Here is an 18,580-nt window from a genome sequence, read left to right as displayed (position 1 = left end):
CCACAGTAATGGACTAGTAAAACCACAAGCAGGGTCAACAATGAGTCTCGACTCTCGACACCTACTCCTGACACAGCACCTTCAGGTATGAGCACAGCTGTCAAGTTATTTATGGGCCTGTAACTGTCTAGACTTAAAACAAATGGAGGAACCGTTGTTTGTTTACACTGCACACTTGTTTTGTCCGAAGCAAGTCCACAGTGACGATGCAATAATCTGTAGTACCGTGTATTGAAATTGCAACTCTAAATTCTAATCTGGGTTTCATTATTTTCACAGATGCGGTGTGTAGTTGAAAGAATAGCTATGATAAGCATTCTCATGGCTTAATTATCTCCACTTAATTGGTTTAGGCCAGTGCTCTGCCCCCTTGACCGACAGTGCTATCACTTCCTCGAGTGGGGCTCCGTTGGTGCTTCTGCAGTCCTGTGCTGTGAAATTCCTCTGCCAAATAAAGTCCTCGTTGACCCTCCCTCAACAAACACACAGTGACAGTGTCCAGCTAAGCCCCAACAGAGCTTCGATTCAGCTCCTTGCAACTGGATTCCTCCGCCTCGCACAGAGACCCTCACAGTTCTGGCCTGTGCAGGGGCAGGAAGGGTACCCACCACCTTGAAAGAGCACTTCCCATCTACCTGTCTAGCTTCCATGTCTGATGGTATATTTAGTTACCCTTCAGACAAGGGAAGTCATGTTTGCGGTCTCTGGGCTGCAGAGCTGCCTACCCGTGGTGTTTAGCTGCATTGTCTCCGTTGTGATGCTCTTGCACTTGACAGCAGTCTATGCTCGGCCGCGGGGATACAGGTGAAAGAGTTCCTGCTCCGCTCCGACGAGACACGCAGAGACGCGGCCAGCGCGAGATATTTCTCTTTCATTCCTATTCTGCCAAAAACCCTTTTACGATCAACTCATGAATGAGTTATAGTGGAATAAGTGGACTGCCGAACGTCTTAAAACACATGACGCTCTGAAACTGAAGTTGGAGGGCCGGTTTGTAGTTTTTTTTTTTTATGAGTTGAATTTCTTCCGTTCATCACGTGACTGCCATCTTGGAGACCATGTCTAACCATTGACAGGTGTGCAGGACTGTGCCGTGGTTTTTATTCCAGACTGGTGTTGGATAATGGAAGTCATCTGGTCTTTATACCCTCATATTACAATGGATATTAGAAGTTCATTGTCTGCAGGAAATTGAAGGAGTCAATGTGGCCAGCAACCCTATGCCAGACACCCACTGTTTAAGGATCGCATGCACTGGACAGTGCAGTCAAGTATACAACATACTATCATTGTTGATTCGCTGTACATTAAAGTAACTATAAATCCGGAAAATGAATGGCTAGGTCACTGAAACTTAAAAATGAGTCACACTTTATACGCACAAAATATGCTCATGTCATCAATGTTCTCCCTTCACACTGCCTACTCTGTTATGCCCTGCAGCTCCGAGATGATGTCCTAACTGTCCCCAATCAGATGTCTTGTTATCATTAGAGTGATGGAAAATCTTGCATGATGAGCACAAATACCATGTTGTATTCACAAGTCCTGGGGGTATAGTCCTCTGAAGCCTCTATCAGGACACATCTGGACTTCATAAGGCCATCCCCCATTCTTTGCCTAGCCATTCCATAGATTAAAACAGGAAATTGAGAGGGAATATCTATTTGTGGCAGAGAAATGCTCATACATACCCGAGTGTTGGTCAACCACGCTTGGTGATGCTCCTGTGCTGAAGTCTCGATCGTACGTTCATCCGAAAGATCGTGGATTGACAGTAGTATATAGTGCAGATGGTCTTCCCTCAGCATATACGAGTTGTGTAGTATGTGTCACATCTCAGACAGGGAAACCACCTGAAAGTGTAATCGTTAAGATACCTCACGATGCAGTTTGTGCTGTGGCGCAGTGACAAAGCCAGACTGCACTCTCCCTTTGGAATCGCACGTCATCCTTTCAAACACTAAGGGCTGGACATGGGTAATGAAGTACCATGTTTACTACTCATGCTGTTAACTTTTCACACCAGGCAGATTGAACGGGCCTACAGAAGCTACGCTATGGCGACAGGAGCAGGGTGGATTGCAGTTCAGCTAACACAACTCGTCCCTGGGGAAAGGCAGTCTTCTGTGAGGAGGGGTGGGGGGGGGGGGGGGGGAGTTCACGGTCACGTGTACGAGCGGGCAGAGTTTTTTTTTGTGTGTTTTTTTTTACAGTAGCTCCCATGCCTCCCAGTCAGAAGAGAAGGCCCATCTGTAAAGCTCCCCTCCGTGTCGCCGGGCCGGATCTGCGGTGGCGAGCTGCTGGGTCTGGAGAGGGATCTCACTGGAGCGTCACGTCTCACAGATATACAGCCCTGCTGTCATCCGCTGCCAGGGCTGACCACAGGCATGCCCTGTCACGCCCCGCCTGCCGGACGGCTCGGCCTCAGAAACCTGCAGCCTCGCCGGCTGTCACGGCCAGGGGTCGGGACCCGTGAGAGGGATCAGGTGGAAACACCGCAGGGCCTTTCATTCACAGGAAAAGACTTTCCTCTGCGTCTCCCGGCGGACATCTTTCAGGGTGGACTGCGGTGTTACTCTTGCGCCCCTGCTTAAAGCCAATACATTTGGAGGTGAAAACGACGTCGAGCCTCCCATTGGTCAGGTGCTGCCTGCAGCACGTGAGTGGGACAGATAGCAGGAGCTCAACCAGGCCGGAAAGAGATGCTGCTGTTTTCAAGTCCACTGCTCACAGCTTCCTGTAAACACAAACATGGACCCTGGGGGTTTTAAATGCATGAAGAGAACTGGACACACGCACACACACACATAGACACAACCACACACACGTACACTCACGTACACACACATCTTCACACATACATGCAGACGCATGCTGTAAAAAGAACGGAAAGCTCCATTGCGAGAGGGGTATGTCGTATTCATTAAACGAATGGCCAGCGTCCAGAAGACTGACAGTATTAAGGCCTAAATAACAGCTTTTAGATTACATATTGACATTCCATAAATCCGCATTAAAGGATTTCATTCAGAAACGACACCCATGTCTGACATCCCCACCGTTTCTCAGTTTGCTGACATGCCTCAGAGCTCTCCGGATGCACATGTCATATTTGGATCTTTCTGGAAACGGTCACGCTCCCTCCACACACTGACTGAAGAGGTGTGTCGTCCTACCATGTCCGACCCATGTGGGGATCCTCAGAGACACCGGAGAACCTCGCACGTCACGCATGACTGATCCCTTTGTAAAAAGACACTGGCTCGTTGTATGGTCGTACGGTGTAACATGTAGCTGAGCTGGTCCCCCCCCCCCCTACCACCACCAGGTACGGCCTGCTCATATAGCTGTGGCTTCTCATGTCGGTGTAACCTGCGGTGTCGTTGAGTAGGAATCGGCGTACCAGAGCTACAGACGGGAGCAGTTGAGGGAAGTGTAAATTCCCAGGCGGACCTGTACTGTAAACGCTGTGAAGACAGAGTTTCCATAATCACTGCTGGGCAGCTGAAAGAGCCGTGCGGCCGTATAGTATTGATTTCAGGGCAGATTTAAATACCATTAGCTAGAGACAAAGAGTTGAGTGAACTGAGTCCAGCAGGACCTGAAAGTCTTGGGAGCCAGCTTTATTCCATGAGATAAATGTTGATTCATCTATGTGGCCACACACTTTCACTTCCAACTCCTGGGTATCAAGAGTTTTTAAAGCTTAAAATACAATAATAAAAAGGATCAAATACAGAACCTATATTTACAGAAAAAATCCACTCTCCTAACAGTTCCATGTGAGGAGCCAGGAAGCTAGTTATCCTGGTTACAATGAGCAAAGTGTACACCATTCAGCTATTTGACCTAGCTGCAGAGTTAACTGCTCCACAGAAGGTTCCGGTCTACAGAAGAGCTGCTGGTCTTTGGTAGTTGCACTCGTCTTGTAATCTTCAGGTACAGCCATCTCATCTCCCTGTCAACCCCCCCCCCCCCCCCCACATGACATGTGGAGGGATTGGTTTCAGCATGGTCGCTTTTGGCAACTGTGGACCGGGGCTGATAACCTACTTGACAAGCTTTGATCCCAGTTTACAGTTATTCTCAGAATGTCGTGGCGAAAGAACAAATGACATTCTGGGCCAAGATTCAAGTCTGGTTTGGTTCTGAAAGGGAAGTATTGTGTGATGCATGAAGAGTCTCAGAGAACACTGAGATGAAGCACCTTGACATGGTTTGCCTTAGTGTTTAGTAGCTTAATCCGGTTTTGATATGGACAAGTGATGACCATTCATTGGCAGCCATTTTGAAAGGGTGAGCCTGTACTGTAGTTTGTGTTGTCAGATTAAAAGTGTGCAGCGTGAACACAGACCTCAGAGCACAAATTAGTGGATTTGTTTTATTTGCACTGTAGGTTTGTTTTAATACACTAAATCTAAGACAGGCATAACTGATTTTAAATGACTCTTGTCACGGAGGTGTAAACTTCTCAAACATGTTATTCCAGAAATCGTTAAGCTCTTCTGAACGGTTTCAAGTGTTTCTGGATGAATCAACAGAAAGGGGAGAGAGTGGCTATGAGGTGCGTCCTTCAGGGTAGGCAGAAAAAAAGAGGTAAACCACATAGAAGAAAGGCTTCATTCAAGTGCTCTAAACCACAGCCCAAACCTGCTGAGATGTTCAGATATATTTAAATCAGATCTGGGCAAGACCTGCTAGATTTATTTTTAAAATGACAAACAAGTAGCCTGAGATGCTCACTTCCCTGCTTTCCCTTGTTCCGATACAATGTATGCAATACACTCCGGAACATTCCAGAAGACAAAGAAATGTCTCTCCCTGGACTCTCTTCTCTCCTGTGAGACTTCTGCTTCGTGCTCTTTGCTCTGACTCCAGACAGCACACCCCGAAACGCAACGTTTGTCTCAAAGACATCTGACTTCCTGTTGTATGAGACTCATCAGTCCGTCGCTGACCTGGTTCCTCTCCAGACTGAGGTGGTGGACGGCGGCCTGTCCTCGGCAGAGCAACGCGGTCAGCACGTCCCCTCCCCCGACGTCACTGATGCCATTGCAGTCCAGGTCCACCTTCCGCAGATTCCAGTTCACCATCAGCATGTCGGCGAACAGCCTGACGCCCGCGTCTCCCAGGTCGCTCTCGTCCAGGATGATGTGATAGAGGGACGCGTTCCCCTTGATGCTCTGGAACAGCTCTGCCCATGCCTCCAGGTCCCCCGCCCTGGTCTGAGCCAGCCCCAGATACTGCAGCTGGGAATAGTGTCTCATGTAGGAGGCTAACACCTTCAGTCCATCACTGCTCAGCCCATTTCCTCCCAGGTCCAACTCCAGGAGCACAAAGTTGTAGACAGAGACCCCGGAAGCAAGGAAGGAGGAGAACTCGGGGTGAGAGGTCGAGCTCTGGTCCGGTTGGATCATCTCCTGCGTCTGTAGCTCTGCTAGTCCGCTCAGCAGCGTCAGAACGCCCGAGTCGCCGAGCTGGTTGCCGAACAAGCTGCAGACACAAGGGAGGCGGCATTTCAAAAACAAGTTTTTTACAGTCACTAGGACACATTTCTCGATACTTAGGTCACCTTTTCGAAACTCTTCACACAGTTCTCCTAACCAACTTTCAGCTCGGCACAGCAGTTAATTTCACATTTAAAATGTACTAAAACTACCAAATCACTTCATACAAGTCTCAAATCAACTCATTCTTCCATAACACTAGCAAAGGTTGACAGCCAACAAACATACTTTGTCACCCACAAAACAATGACCTAAAATCACTAACAACAGGTAGCATTATACAAAGTGTTCTTATGTAAAACAAGGACACCTCTCTACTGTTTAGAATTCACTGCAATATATGTTACTGGAATGAATCAGACATGATGCAGTATACTTCAATATGTTGTATATCTTTTTTTTTTTTTCTCGCTCATTCCAGAATACAAGAATTTGTATACACACTGATACAGATACAATAGGAATGGTACTGTAATCTTCTGCATTTAGCCATAGGTTCTCATCCACATCACATCTTATGTCATCTATGGCAACACACCTAGGAAAGAATCTTCTGGCATGCCTGATCCATCCCTGGCAATGTCCAGGCATTCAGCATTCTTGCATCCAGGAGGGACATTTGATCATGTGGATGGTGGTCATACAGTAAACTTTCCACCTCCATGAGGAAAATGAGTATTCTATGGAGTTGAGAAATGGAGAGTAAGGTGGGAAGAAAAGTGACACCATTCTGGGATGGGCTGCAAACCACTCAGTGACTGCACAGGAGTGGTGACATGCCACATTGTCCCATACAAATGTTGGCTTTCTTCTCTCTGCATCCCTTTCCTCACCTAGCGCAACCCCTCCATAGAGATTATTTTATACCATTTTATTTTTTTATTTGAAATATATTTCATTACAATATTACTGTAGAAATTTAGCAAATGGCTGTCTTATTCAGTTTTGGATTTTGTTATTGTTTTGAACTGAAGTTTAACAGTTTTGAAAACAGTATCTTAGCATGTGCAAATTGGCCTGTAGGTACATAGAGTTTTGGCAGTTGTTGTGTCGAAGTGAGAAAATAATGAATGTAATTTGAAAGATGTAGTCATTGAATGCATTTTGTGCCAAAACAATGATAAATGATTCACAGTTTAGCCCACATGTACTTCTGTTGTGCTCGCTGTGTGAAGAGTTTTGAAAACGTGACTTAAGTATTGAGCAATGTGTCCTAGCGTCTGTAAAAAACTGTAAGCCGTCTGGAGGCCGAAGGGATGGAAGCATGGACAATGTTAAACTGGAACCGGGGAAAAAGGCAGACGAGAGAGGGACTCACAGGAGAGCCCTGACCTGGGGCTTGGCTCTCAGCAGGTCCAGGAGCACCAGGGAGCCGTAGGGGCCCAGGTGGTTGAGGTTGAGGTTGAGGAGAGTGACCTCGGACGGGCTGGCCTTCAGCCCCAGGGCCAGGCTCTGGAGGAGCTCATCCGTCAGGCCCGTGTTCCTCAGAACCAGCTGCTCCACCTCGTCCGACCCGTTCAGCACTGTCATCATGGCGTTCAGCTAGCAAGGACAAAGGAGCGAGCAGTGTTTGCGAGCATGAAATGGATATGTATTTTGAATTTGACAAGAACCAGCCAAACATGGCTCTGTCCCTGGTGATGAACGTGAATGTAGCACATTGAGAAATCCAAACAAATGATGTAAGGCTGATAAAAATGTCTCGTGTAAGTTCAGAATCCTCTCACTACCGAGACCAATGGCTCGTCTGCTTATTGGCACTCATGAAACACAAACTGTCTGCACCACAGCCAGACCGAAGCGATCTTGGAACCCTAATCTGAGTCCGGAGACATTTACTATTTGTCTGTTAGGATAACTCAGGAATCTGCTGGCCAGGCTGTGCTAGGACTGGGGAAGATATTGGTGGGAAGTATGCGGGAGATGTGAGACAGGGTCGGGGAGGTAGAATTGGGGAGGCAGGGGGCTCTGTGGCTGGGGCTACGAGGCAGGGTCAGTGAGGCAGGGTTGGGGAGGCAGGGTAGGTGAGGCGGGGTTGGTAAGGCAGGGTAGGTGAGGCAGGGTTAGGGAAGCAGTGTAGTTGAGGCAGGGTTGGGGAAGCAGGGTTGGTGAGGCGGTGTAGTTGAGGCAGGGTTGGGGAAGCGGGGTTGGTGAGGCAGGGTAGGTGAGACAGGTTTAGGGAAGCAGTGTAGTTGAGGCAGGTTTGGGGAGCAGTGCTGGCGAGGCAGGGTTGGGGAGGCAGGGTAGTTGAGGCAGGTTTGGGGAGCAGTGTAGTTGAGGCAGGTTTGGGGAGCAGTGCTGGCGAGGCAGGGTTGGGGAGGCAGGGTAGTTGAGGCAGATTTGGGGAGCAGTGTAGTTGAGGCAGGTTTGTGAAGCAGTGCTGGCGAGGCAGGGTTGGGGAGGCAGGGGCTGTGAGGCTTTTCTAGTCTGTGTGGTGTTTTCAGACATCTGGATCAGGGGATGTACCTTCCTCGGAGCCAGATACGCCAGACATGTCTAGAAGTCCACAACCATGTGACAAACTATGTCCTGCACAATCTCAAGTTATGATTGGGACTTGATATATTTGGGGTTGTATTTCATTCATCTTCCAGGAAGGAGCTAGCCTAACGGATACCGTCAGCCCCTCTCATCTGTCATCCACCTGTGTCTGCAGGTCTTGCTCAGGGACGTCTCCTGGCTTGTCCTCCGTGGCCCGGTCTTCTGGGTGTGTGTCGGGCTCCGGAGGGCTGTCACTCTCCCCGCTCGGCTCCACGTCTGAGCTGGTGGCATTGGGACCCGAGGACAACCTCTTCTGGAGACGCCGCCTCTCCAGGACTTTAGACACACACACACACACATACACATATAGACATACAAACGCACACATACAAGCATACAAACACACAGAAAACAAAGGCGCAACATGAAATAGTTTCAGGGCTGGCAGATGTCTCTAAAGTACAGTAACTGTGGACATTTAATCGTGCAGGCTGTAAGACTTGCCATTTACAAGTCATTCATTAATAAGAAAACAATATATAACAGTATTGTAAGGATCTGCGGTACACTCTGAGATTGGCATGACAATATGTGTTATGTAAAGGATCACAATACCCCAGGGATATTCTGGCCTGGTTCCTCAGCAGTTACTGACTCACTGTTTGCCTTGAAGCGGTTCTGTTTGTTTGGGCTCAGGTCCAGCCCAGCGCTCATTTCCACACACTCTTCATAGAAGTCTCTCCGTCTTTCCCCCGTTCTGCTTTTCTCATTTGATCCCAAATCCCTCTCTTTCTTGCCGTTCTGCTCGCTCAGAGCTTCCTCATCCTGCAATGAATCTTTAAAAAGCAACAATGTGTTCTTTTCCATCCTACTCCACAAAGGAACATAAATGGAATTCCCACATCAAGACTGCAGGTCATCTGTATCTCAGCTTCAAAGTGCAGCCAGGTTCTTATGATAATATAAAGCCATCCCCAGCAGAATGCACAGAGTGAAGGGATCCTCACCAGGGACCATGACTGGGCTATTGGACTCCTGGTGGTCTTTCTGGGGGTTCTTCGCTTTCTTGGTTTTCTTCTGTTGGCTCTGTAGTTTCTGGACGGATGACACTGGGCCCTCACTCTCGCTTGGCTCTCCTGACCTCCGTGAGCCCGGGCCCCTCTCGCCGCTCTCCTTGCTGTCGTCTCTGTGACCAGACGGGCCTCGGTGCCGTCTGGGCTTCCTGTTGTGCCGTACTGCGGCGCTGGCCTGGCTGTCTGTGGACCTGCTGCTGTCCTCCTTCCTCTGTTTCCTCCTGGGCCTGGCAGCTTTCTCGGGTTTGACCGGGACGAACAGAGGTGAGGAGGGGCACGACCCCACGTCGCCTGCTAACAGGACACCAGAAGGCACGTTAGAATAACTCCCTGGTGGCTGCAGTCGGCTGTTTCTGTATGGTGTTCTGCTGTGAAATGGGCCCTGTCCAAAATACTAGTGTCACCGAGTCAGGGCAGTTTTCAGTAAACCATTTTGTGTTGTTTTTTTTGTTCGTTTTTTTTACCGTTGCTGGGTGTTTGGTCCAGAGGAGGTTCTCGGAAGTTCTCTTTAGCGCCATGGTTCAGCTGCTGACAGGAGCTGGATTTGTTTCGAACACTCGTACATCTGCACAAGATTAAAACGCCTATAAAGTGAACATCGAAAGCGCTTTGGCGGAACGCTCCTGCTTATTGCAATGCACCACGTCGACCGTTGAGGACCGGTGGGTAAACCGTACGCAACCGTCTGAGTGAGGGTCCTGACCTGTAACAGGGCATCCCCCCCGACAGCCACGTGAGTCTGAAGCAGCTCCCACGGCCCTGCTGGAAGCCCGGAGCGTAGCGGTACTCACAGCAGGAGCTGATCCTGGCCGCCATGATGCCGTTCGCAAACAGGCTGGCGCTGAAGGGGAACCCTCTGTGTCTCTGGGAGACAAACTGGAATTGCTCTGGAGAAGAAGGATCATTCAATACACCCGCCTGTCAACGGGTGGGCGCGCTTCAAACGTTGTGGAACCAAAGAAGTCCCAAAGAATTAATATTCCAACACAAACAAAAGTATGTGGTTGTCTTACAACCGCAAATCGAATCCACCCATGGAAGACTTGTGACATCGAAATACTAAATGACATTAATTTAAAACACAACCGTCTACAACAGGGGCGTAGCCCGAAAAATATCTTTGAAAAATATCTTGAAAAATCTTTTCAGTTTTTTTTACTTATTTACTTTGCGATGTGTACCCGGTGCTTAATTTTTCAGAGATATTTTCGTTTTTTGGGTAGGCCTTAAAACACATTGGGCAGGCCTGTGCCTGCCCAGGCCTACCCGTGGCTACGCCCCTGGTCTACAAATGGAAGAAGAGCCGGCATGCGAAGCTGCGCCGCCAAAAAGCACCTCCTGCTTTCACCAAGCCCTTGAAGACACAGATGTTCTCTCCGCCACAGATCTGCTGCAGCACCTTCAGCTCATCCGCCGGCGAGCCCGACCCTGACCCCGGGTGACCCTGCCCCAGGTAGGTCATCGTCACGGTAACGTTGGACCGCTTAGCCTCCTTCAGTGCTTTCAGGGTACTCTGACAGAGATTTGACAGAGACACGACTGTCTGTCAATATGAATGTGACAAAGGTTCAGCTCTGTGTCAAAATGTGTTTGACGAATGTTCAGCTATCTGTCAAAATGTATGTGACGAATGTTCAACAATTTGTCAAAGTTTGTGTAACACGTACAGCTATCTGTCAAAGTGAATGTAACTAATGTACAGCTATGTCAAAATGTATGTGACTAATGTTTAACTATTTGTCAAAACGAATGGAACTAATTGCCTGACTAACTGCCTGCTTACCTGTTTCCCGTACTTCCCAGTCCTATGTGAGCCGGTGGAGGAGAAGGAAGCTCTGCGCTTGCTGCTCAGGTAAGGACAGGACAGGCTGAGGGGACCTCTGACCGAGCCCAGGCTGGAGGCCTTGGCTGAGATGGACGGAAGGTAAACTGTCTTGTCCCCTCTTCCGCCACCAGGGGGCGCCACTGCTTTAGGTAGCTGCACACAGCAGATATGGGCATTTAGAAATGTGGTGGAAGTCCTTCGAGGGGAAGTCAACCAACCAGGGGTGAATAGGTGAGCCTTCAATGGGCGTCTGACATTGTTTTGTAGGCTTGGAAGTGAAGGTACCTTGTAGACTTCCACAGTATCGGGGCTCTCCAAGAGCAGGAGCCTGCTTTTGCCGTTGATGATGCTGGCGATAGACCGGACCGTCTTGGCATCTCTCACCAGCTCTCCTGGAGTCTGAGGGGGGGGGGGGGGGGGGGGGGGGGGGGTAGCTCAGTGGTCAAAAGATCTAACTGGAGGTTCCAGGTTAACGAGCCCTTGATCCGTACGTCGTTTGGAAGAACAACATGAGCATAATCAATATTTCCCCCGTGTTCCTTGGCTCAGACACAGCTCTCCACGGTATCTCTCTGCGTACTCACGGGTGTATCCCTGTGACCGGCCAGGGCGCCCTTACTCAGCAGATCTTGAAGCAGAGTCTTGCTGGGCCTCCTGCTGTGTCTCTGAGATTCCCTCTGGCGTGACTCCATCTCCTGGGATCCTCTCTGTTGGCAGGAAACACACGTCTCGTCACTCACACAAACAACATGGCCTCCAAAGAGAACTGCCTTTACTCTCCCAAGCTGCTAAGTGTGCCTGCTGCAAATAGGTCTGCGATGTAAATATCAAGACAGGTTAATCATGCAAACGCATTTTTAATCATCCAATCGCAGGCTATCAACTTGAGTACTTGGTCCATCTCCTTCCTCCTGTGTTCACTAGCTTTCTCCTGTGTTAACTAGCTTCCTTCTGTGTTTACGAGCGTTCTCTTGTTCCAGGTGAAAAGCCCGGGATCATGTTTAGCCTTCTGCCAACAATATCTTCAACCTGCCATCCCCAAACCGAACGACTCAACGTTACCTTAAAAGGTGCTATCGAAGATGATGACGTAAAGTCAGACTAAAAAAACAGCAGAGACGTACGCGTCGGGATGCGACGGAGGTGTGCTTCCCAATGCCAGTTAACCGGACGGCAGGTGATGTGATACCCCCTCCACCTGCTGATCTCTGGTTCTTTGCTCCCGATGCGCTCCAGTGACACCTGAGCAGACGCCAGCGTTGACGCCAGCTCCTGCCCGCCGACACGGGTCTCATGCATGTTTAAACAGCTCCGACTCCAGCCCGGACCCGCCCGCACGAGCCCTCGTTCAACGCCCTCCCAGGGCCACCTCGGGTTTGTCATTCATGTGATTAGCAAGTCAGAGATACGCTCTCTGAATGCGTTATTTCTTTCATATTCTTATATACTTTGCACATACTTTGGACATGACTGTATCTCAAGGCAGAGTAGATAGTTCCAGGGTGGATGATGATCATTCAGTGTATATTTCATAGATGTATGTATCGGGTTGGCGGGGTACAGTTTGGGTTAAGAGTTGGCTGCAGCACTCCGCAGCAGACTCTAAGTGTCTGTCGAATGATTTTATTATTCTACAGGCTTTTACATTTACATGTAGTCATTTAGCAGACACTCTTATCCAGAGCGACTTACAGTAAGTACAGGGACATTCCCCCGAGGCAAGTAGGGTGAAGTGCCTTGCCCAAGGACACAATGTCATTTGGCACGATCGGGAATCGATCCGGCAACCTTCTGATGACTATCCCGCTTCCCTAACCGCTTGGACACCTGACTCCCTTTCTTTTGACGAAGCTGTGTGTCTCCCTGTGTCTTCAGGCCTGCGAGGACTCCAAAGTGAAGTGGGAGCAACTAGGTTGTGTCTGGCTGGCTTGCTGGAAGCCTCGCAGCTGTGAAGCCATGCGGTGCTGTGTGTGTGTTGTGTCTGGCAGGCCCAGGTTTGCTCTCTGCCTTTCGCACTGGCAGTCCGTTAATGGGGTTACTGAATGCTGTCTGACAGCTTCAGGCTCTGAGGGAACATGTAAATCATCCCTACAATTAGTATCTCAAATTCAACATTTCAGGACAGATGTTTATGTGTGTATGATATTCAGCCAGCAGTACATTTTGTAAATGTCCTGTTGAATTAATGACATCTGCACTGAAATTACATGGCTGGCTTTAAAACTGTAACATGGCAATAGAGTAGACCCTAGTTTACACAAAAGAGAATAAAGTAGATCCTAGTTTAGAGAATAGAGTAGACCATAGTTTAGACAATAGAGAATTAAATAGATCTAGTTTAGAGAATAAAGTAGACACTAGTTCAGACAAAAGAGACTGGAGTCGACCCAAGGTCTGGATCCTGGATGGCAATACCAGCAGGCCACCACCGGAGGGCACCACTGTCTCTTAACTCCGTGGTGTTGAGCTGTGGTTGCCTGCTGTTCTCCAGCCTCTCTCCAGGTCCCTCCGTGACTCATTACCTCCCTCTTCTGTAATCCCACATCAACTGTTTCTGTCATCGAAGGGCACCAAAAACCTCCCACCTGTGTCAGTTCCTGTCCGGTCAGGTCGTTAGAGACTCATGTCACGGAGCAGTCAGCAGGCTAGAGCCGGACTGTGCTGCCCCCTAGGGCTGCACCCACAAACAGCACCACGCAGCAGCCTGGACATATCCTCTCGCAGCACAATCTGGCTTCTATGATACAGGGAAACCTGACAACTCTGTAGGCCGGGAACTGTCTTCTACTACATGCTCAAGATGATAGAGAATATTTCCCAAACACCGTTGGTTTACAAACACGCACATACATATATGTTGGGAAAGTTCACCTGGAGACAAGCACAACATAGTTAGGATCTCTTGACAAATTCCCTGGCCTAATTTGACCCCTGACTGGACAGAATGACAGGGATATCAGAACAGGACAGGGCATGAAAGATTAGGATGTCAATCTTTCAAGCGTTCCCCCTGAGTGTCTCATTCAGTATGATCCTCACTCTCGATAAACTAAACTGTCTCCATCTATCAGCCTAACGTCACGGTTACCTTAGTAACAATCAAATCCAACAGGTTTGAGGTTGTCTGTGAACAATGTATTCTTCTTTAGTACAGTGGTAATAAGCTTGCTATGATCATTTGCTTCTGTTGTGGAAATCAAACCTACCTTCATACATTATATTAACGATTCTGTCTCTGTTTAGATTTATTGTGCCAGTAGTGATTTGATTTTCAGGAAATGTGGGACCACATCCAGTGCTATTGGTGGTATAAGCTCATGCTCTACATCCTGTACAGTGGCATTCTGGACTAGTGGTTGTATCACTGTCCTGTACCTGACCAAAGTTTCCATGATGGCAGACACCAAGTAGGTAACCCTGCACTGGGTCCCAGCTCAGATACTGTAGCTCTAGACTTCTTCAAAGGGGATTTCTTACAAAGAGGAATTTGGAAGACAGTTATCTGCAATTGTAGACTTCATTCACACTTCATTATAGATTGGTTCGAGCACCTATATCATGTGTTAGATGCTGTACTAAAGCTATGGGAATTGTATGCAGTGTTACAAATGTGCCATGCCTACACGTCCAGAGGTTTGAAGGCCTAAACAAAGTCCGTACAATTCCCACAGAATTGTCTCTTTGGGTCTAACAGCCGTGTTCGGCAAAAAAACAGGACAGGAAGAAGGTATTCTTCTGTAGCACAGGACAAGACAGCTGTTGTTCTCCGTGCTGCATAGAGGGAGCAGTCAGATTGATGCTCCAGAAGGCTCGTGTTGCTGCATCTTGTCTCGCTACCAGCTGACCTGTCATCACCGGGGATAACTCATGTTGGTTTCCCGGGCAGCCTGGGCGAAGATGATACCCTGCCGTCAATGGTGGGACAGATTTTTTTTCCACCACCTACGCAGTTCTTGTGACTAACCTGGCTGTTTTCATGACAGAGTTAAAAGATAGTCAAACAAAGCTTTCCTAAAACTTTACCTTCAGTTTCCAGCTCACGGTACACATATACAGAACACGTGTGGCATAATTCTATCTGTTTGGATGAGATCGTCTGTCCTTGATCCCTCACGACGAAGCCAGTGGGACTGGATGTTCCCCAGCTTTACGACCTGGAAATGTTGTCGATCGTAAAAGACGTATTATTTTAGGGGCTCGACAAAGTGGAGCCCTTAAAACCTCCTGTCACCTTTCCCGTTTTCAGAAAGTCAAATAGACAAAGAGATTCAATACAATCTTTGTACTCTACCGGGGTCACACAGGACAGTGCACATGTCTAAGAATCTAAGAAGTGGCCTCTTATCCTGAATTTGTCCACTTGTGTGTCTGCCGTTGGCGACGGCACACCAGGGTTTTTACTACTTGAATGTGATCTGCTTTCTGGATCGAGTATCTGCGTACAGATTACGTTTGCGTCAGAGAATTTCTCAGCCATGCCTGTGGAACAGGAGCAAGGTGTCCTGTGTACCAATAGAAAAGAGGCTCATGGAGTACCTTTAGCTGACAGGGGCGTCCAATCCTGGTCCTCGAGGGCCACTGTCCTGCATGTTTTAGATGTTTCCCTGTTCCAGCACACCTGATTCAAATGAATGGTCATTACCCGGCTTCCACAGAGCTTGATAACGACCCATTCATTTGAATCAGGTGTGCTGGAGCAGGGAAACATCTAAAACATGCAGGACAGTGGCCCTCGAGGACCAGGATTGGACACCCCTGCGTTTAGCATTTCTTTTCTCTGTTTATTTACTATTTCATTATATCTGCCTTTATCCAGGCTAAGGTGACAGGGCTAGACATTAGACTGTCTGGAGAAAAACGGTGGGGTTCGAAGGATTTCACTGATCCGTAGTTTTAGGAATGCCGCAGTGTTTTCCGTGTGGCTCTGTGGAGACTATGATGTACCAGCCTGTTATTAATGAAGGCTGTCTTGCGTTAGGATTTCCATCATCTCAAAGATGTTCCAAGATTAGCACCTCGTTGACTAGATGGATGAGTTCATCTGATCCTCTGTTCATTTCTGCCAGTCAGTCTATGTCTTGATTGTGGTTGTTGTCTGGTGAAATAGTCTGTGTCTTGCTTTGTGTTCTTGTGGTTTAACACTTTTTTTGTTTTTTGTTTTTATCCTCTGATTCCCTATGTACAAATGCCCTGCTTGTTTTCTTCTGTATGTTGTACTGCTCTGGTTGTGTGCCATTGTGCTTTCAACCTGATTTTTATTCCATAGCCCCCTTTCCCTCTCCCTCAATAAGCTTTTGCTTTATGCTAGGCCATCTTTGTAAATAAGAATGTTCTTCTTAAATGATTCTGCCTGGTTAGATGAAGGTTAAATGAAATAAATGATCTGGTGATATTGATGCAGAAGAACTACGGAATAGCATTTTGTTCAGACTGAATTCTCATCGAGGAGAACCTTTCATGTGCCGGTGTGTATATGCTAATATGTGTCACTGTGTGTGGGGGTGTCATTGTGTGTGTGTGTGTGTGGGGGTGTCATTGTGTGTGTCAGCCTGCAAATTGATGTATGGGTGTCCATATCAGGTGTTCCCAGATGGCGATAGATACTTCAGAGTACAACTAATTAGTCCAGTTCCAGAGCAGGTCAAGGGTGAAGCATTCCCCCATGGGCGAAACCGAGACCCCAAAATAACATGGTCTCGGAGGGTGTTTCTCACTGGTGGACCTTTTGGCACGTCTTTCTCTTATGACTCACGTGATTGGCACCGAGACCCAAGGCACAGCTGCAGGTGGCTAAGGGCTGTGCTGGAAGGGTCTGGTCGAGGGGGGCTGGGCGGTTGAGGGCTTCAGGGGCAGGTCGAAGGGGGCTGGAGTCCAGCCAAGGAGCTCTGAGGACAGTCGTCTGCGTGGGTCTTTCCCCTCGATCACCACGACACCACTGCTTGTGATGCAAATGTTAGTATTCTGTGACTGGAATACCTACTGCACAGATGAGCCATCTGTTCTGGAACTGAGTCAACTTATGAGTTAGGAGTTAAGTGTAAAAAATGGTAGGGAACTATTTTGTCAGGACTTATAAGGGAATCTTGATACATTGGCTGTTACTTAGCTGAAGCACTTTTGAAGGGTTTGAAGTAACATTTGCACCTATTAAAATACCACAGGCCTGTGACTAATGCCAAGGTTTCCATTACTGTGGTAGCACTGACAAAGTATCAGACACAATAAACTATAAACACACATAGTACAGCTGGATACAGACCTAGTCTAGCTATAAACACACATAGTACAGTTGGATAAAGACCTAGTCCAGCTCTTTCCAGGACAGACATCTGACCTTTACTTCGCTTACCATTCATCAAGCTTATATCTAAGCCATGATCTCACAACATATTTAGCATCATTACAACACACACACACACACACACACACAACACACGCACACAAAACATACACACACACTCACTCTACACGCACACACACACACACTCACTCGCACACACACGTACACAAACACTCACTTCCCCTACAGTCGTGTGTACACACACAGACACACACAGGTAGAGTAGTCTTTCCAGCCTGTGCTGCCTCTTGGCCCTCCTCTTGCATGGCTTCCCCCAGAACCACAACAAGGTGCCAAACATTTCAACGGTTCCATCTGGCATAACCTGAGTTTCCTCTCGTCCCCGAATCAGTGACACAGACCGTGTCACCTTTCATCACTGCTGGATGCGGTAAAACAATTCTTAGTCACTGTCCCTTCAAGCCTTCCATCCCCAGGAAAACAAGTGCACAGCCCCATAGCCTTTGAATGTAGACCATTGTTGTTGATGTGGTTCTCACGTTGTCATCCTCTGCCACACACCTGCTCCAAAACACCTGAACACATCAACAACACCTGAGGACATCAACGACACCCGAACCGCTCGGCAACCGCTCGACAACCCCTCGACAGCACCACAACGCTTCGACAACACCTTGACAACGCCTCGACGACCCCTCGACAACCCCTCACCCCCGAACTTCTGTCCCTCCTCTGCGACTGGAGAGGTTTCAAAAACACACACAGACATCCCCAAACACCCCGCAGAAGCAAGCAAGGCTCCTCTGACTCGCCAAAGCAACCGCCACCTCTACAGACACCACATTCACCAGCCACGCCCCTGAAAGGCTAGCTCTACGATGGCGCAGGTGGGCGGCGCTTTTGCTGAGGAGCGAGATGAACCAGTTCAACTCAGTTACACCCCCATGAGATGTACGTGCCAGCGTTTATGTCCACCAACCTTTGGCCTCCCGAATATGCTGCCAGCTTTACGATGTAGGGGGCATGCCAAGACTGGGCCAGAACCATCGGTGGCCTTATTAAAGGACTTGAGGAGCTATTTGATGCTCATTACAGATTCTGCTCTTGGGTAGAGGACAGTCTTGAGCGAGGGAATATCTGAACGAGCAAATACTGAGGTATAGGTAAGAGAAAAGAGAAATCGACCCATTTGAACCCTAAACCTGCTGGATTACCATACAGGCGTTGTTGATCAATAACCGGAAGGAGCTGTAGGCTGGTGAGTGTTTAGGTTATTTGAATTCAAAATCATAAATAATCCAGGACGCATTCCCAGTTATTGAGATTTTAAGAGTGTTTTTTTAAGAGGGCTGTAACTAGACATTCCCAGACTAGGCTTGTAACGTGCTTT

The 18,580-nt window shown here is 48.3% G+C and overlaps 1 protein-coding gene across 1 annotated transcript; it reads right to left on the bottom strand.

Annotated features, from left to right (window-relative positions):
• Positions 1-4,379: 4,379 nt before the first annotated feature.
• Positions 4,380-11,581, bottom strand: LOC146219611 (uncharacterized). Its single transcript, XM_084694972.1, has 11 exons — positions 11,474-11,581; positions 11,175-11,288; positions 10,848-11,042; positions 10,400-10,577; positions 9,768-9,951; positions 9,529-9,629; positions 8,999-9,355; positions 8,651-8,827; positions 8,155-8,327; positions 6,829-7,052; positions 4,380-5,496 (listed from the first exon to the last, which is right to left on the bottom strand). The coding sequence occupies exons 1-11, from the start codon at positions 11,579-11,581 to the stop codon at positions 4,911-4,913; spliced, it is 2,397 nt and encodes a 798-aa protein (XP_084551098.1). The 3' UTR covers positions 4,380-4,910.
• Between the last annotated feature and the right edge of the window lie 6,999 nt (positions 11,582-18,580).

Source organism: Hypomesus nipponensis, chromosome 28 (genome assembly GCF_054491055.1).
Source record: "Hypomesus nipponensis isolate SF chromosome 28, ASM5449105v1, whole genome shotgun sequence".
NCBI classification, from domain to species: Eukaryota; Metazoa; Chordata; class Actinopteri; order Osmeriformes; family Osmeridae; genus Hypomesus; species Hypomesus nipponensis.
The sequence above is the reverse complement of the archived record's forward strand: the minus strand, read 5'-3'. Positions and strand labels throughout refer to the sequence as shown.

Coding starts and splice junctions, on each gene's coding strand:
- LOC146219611 (XM_084694972.1), bottom strand. CDS start 11,581: ATGGAGTCACGCCAGAGGGAATCTCAGAGACACAGCAGGAGGCCCAGC. Junction 8,828..8,998: donor TAGCCCAGTCATGGTCCCTG/GTGAGGATCCCT, acceptor TGCTTTTTAAAG/ATTCATTGCAGGATGAGGAA. Junction 8,328..8,650: donor GAACCGCTTCAAGGCAAACA/GTGAGTCAGTAA, acceptor GTGTGTCTAAAG/TCCTGGAGAGGCGGCGTCTC.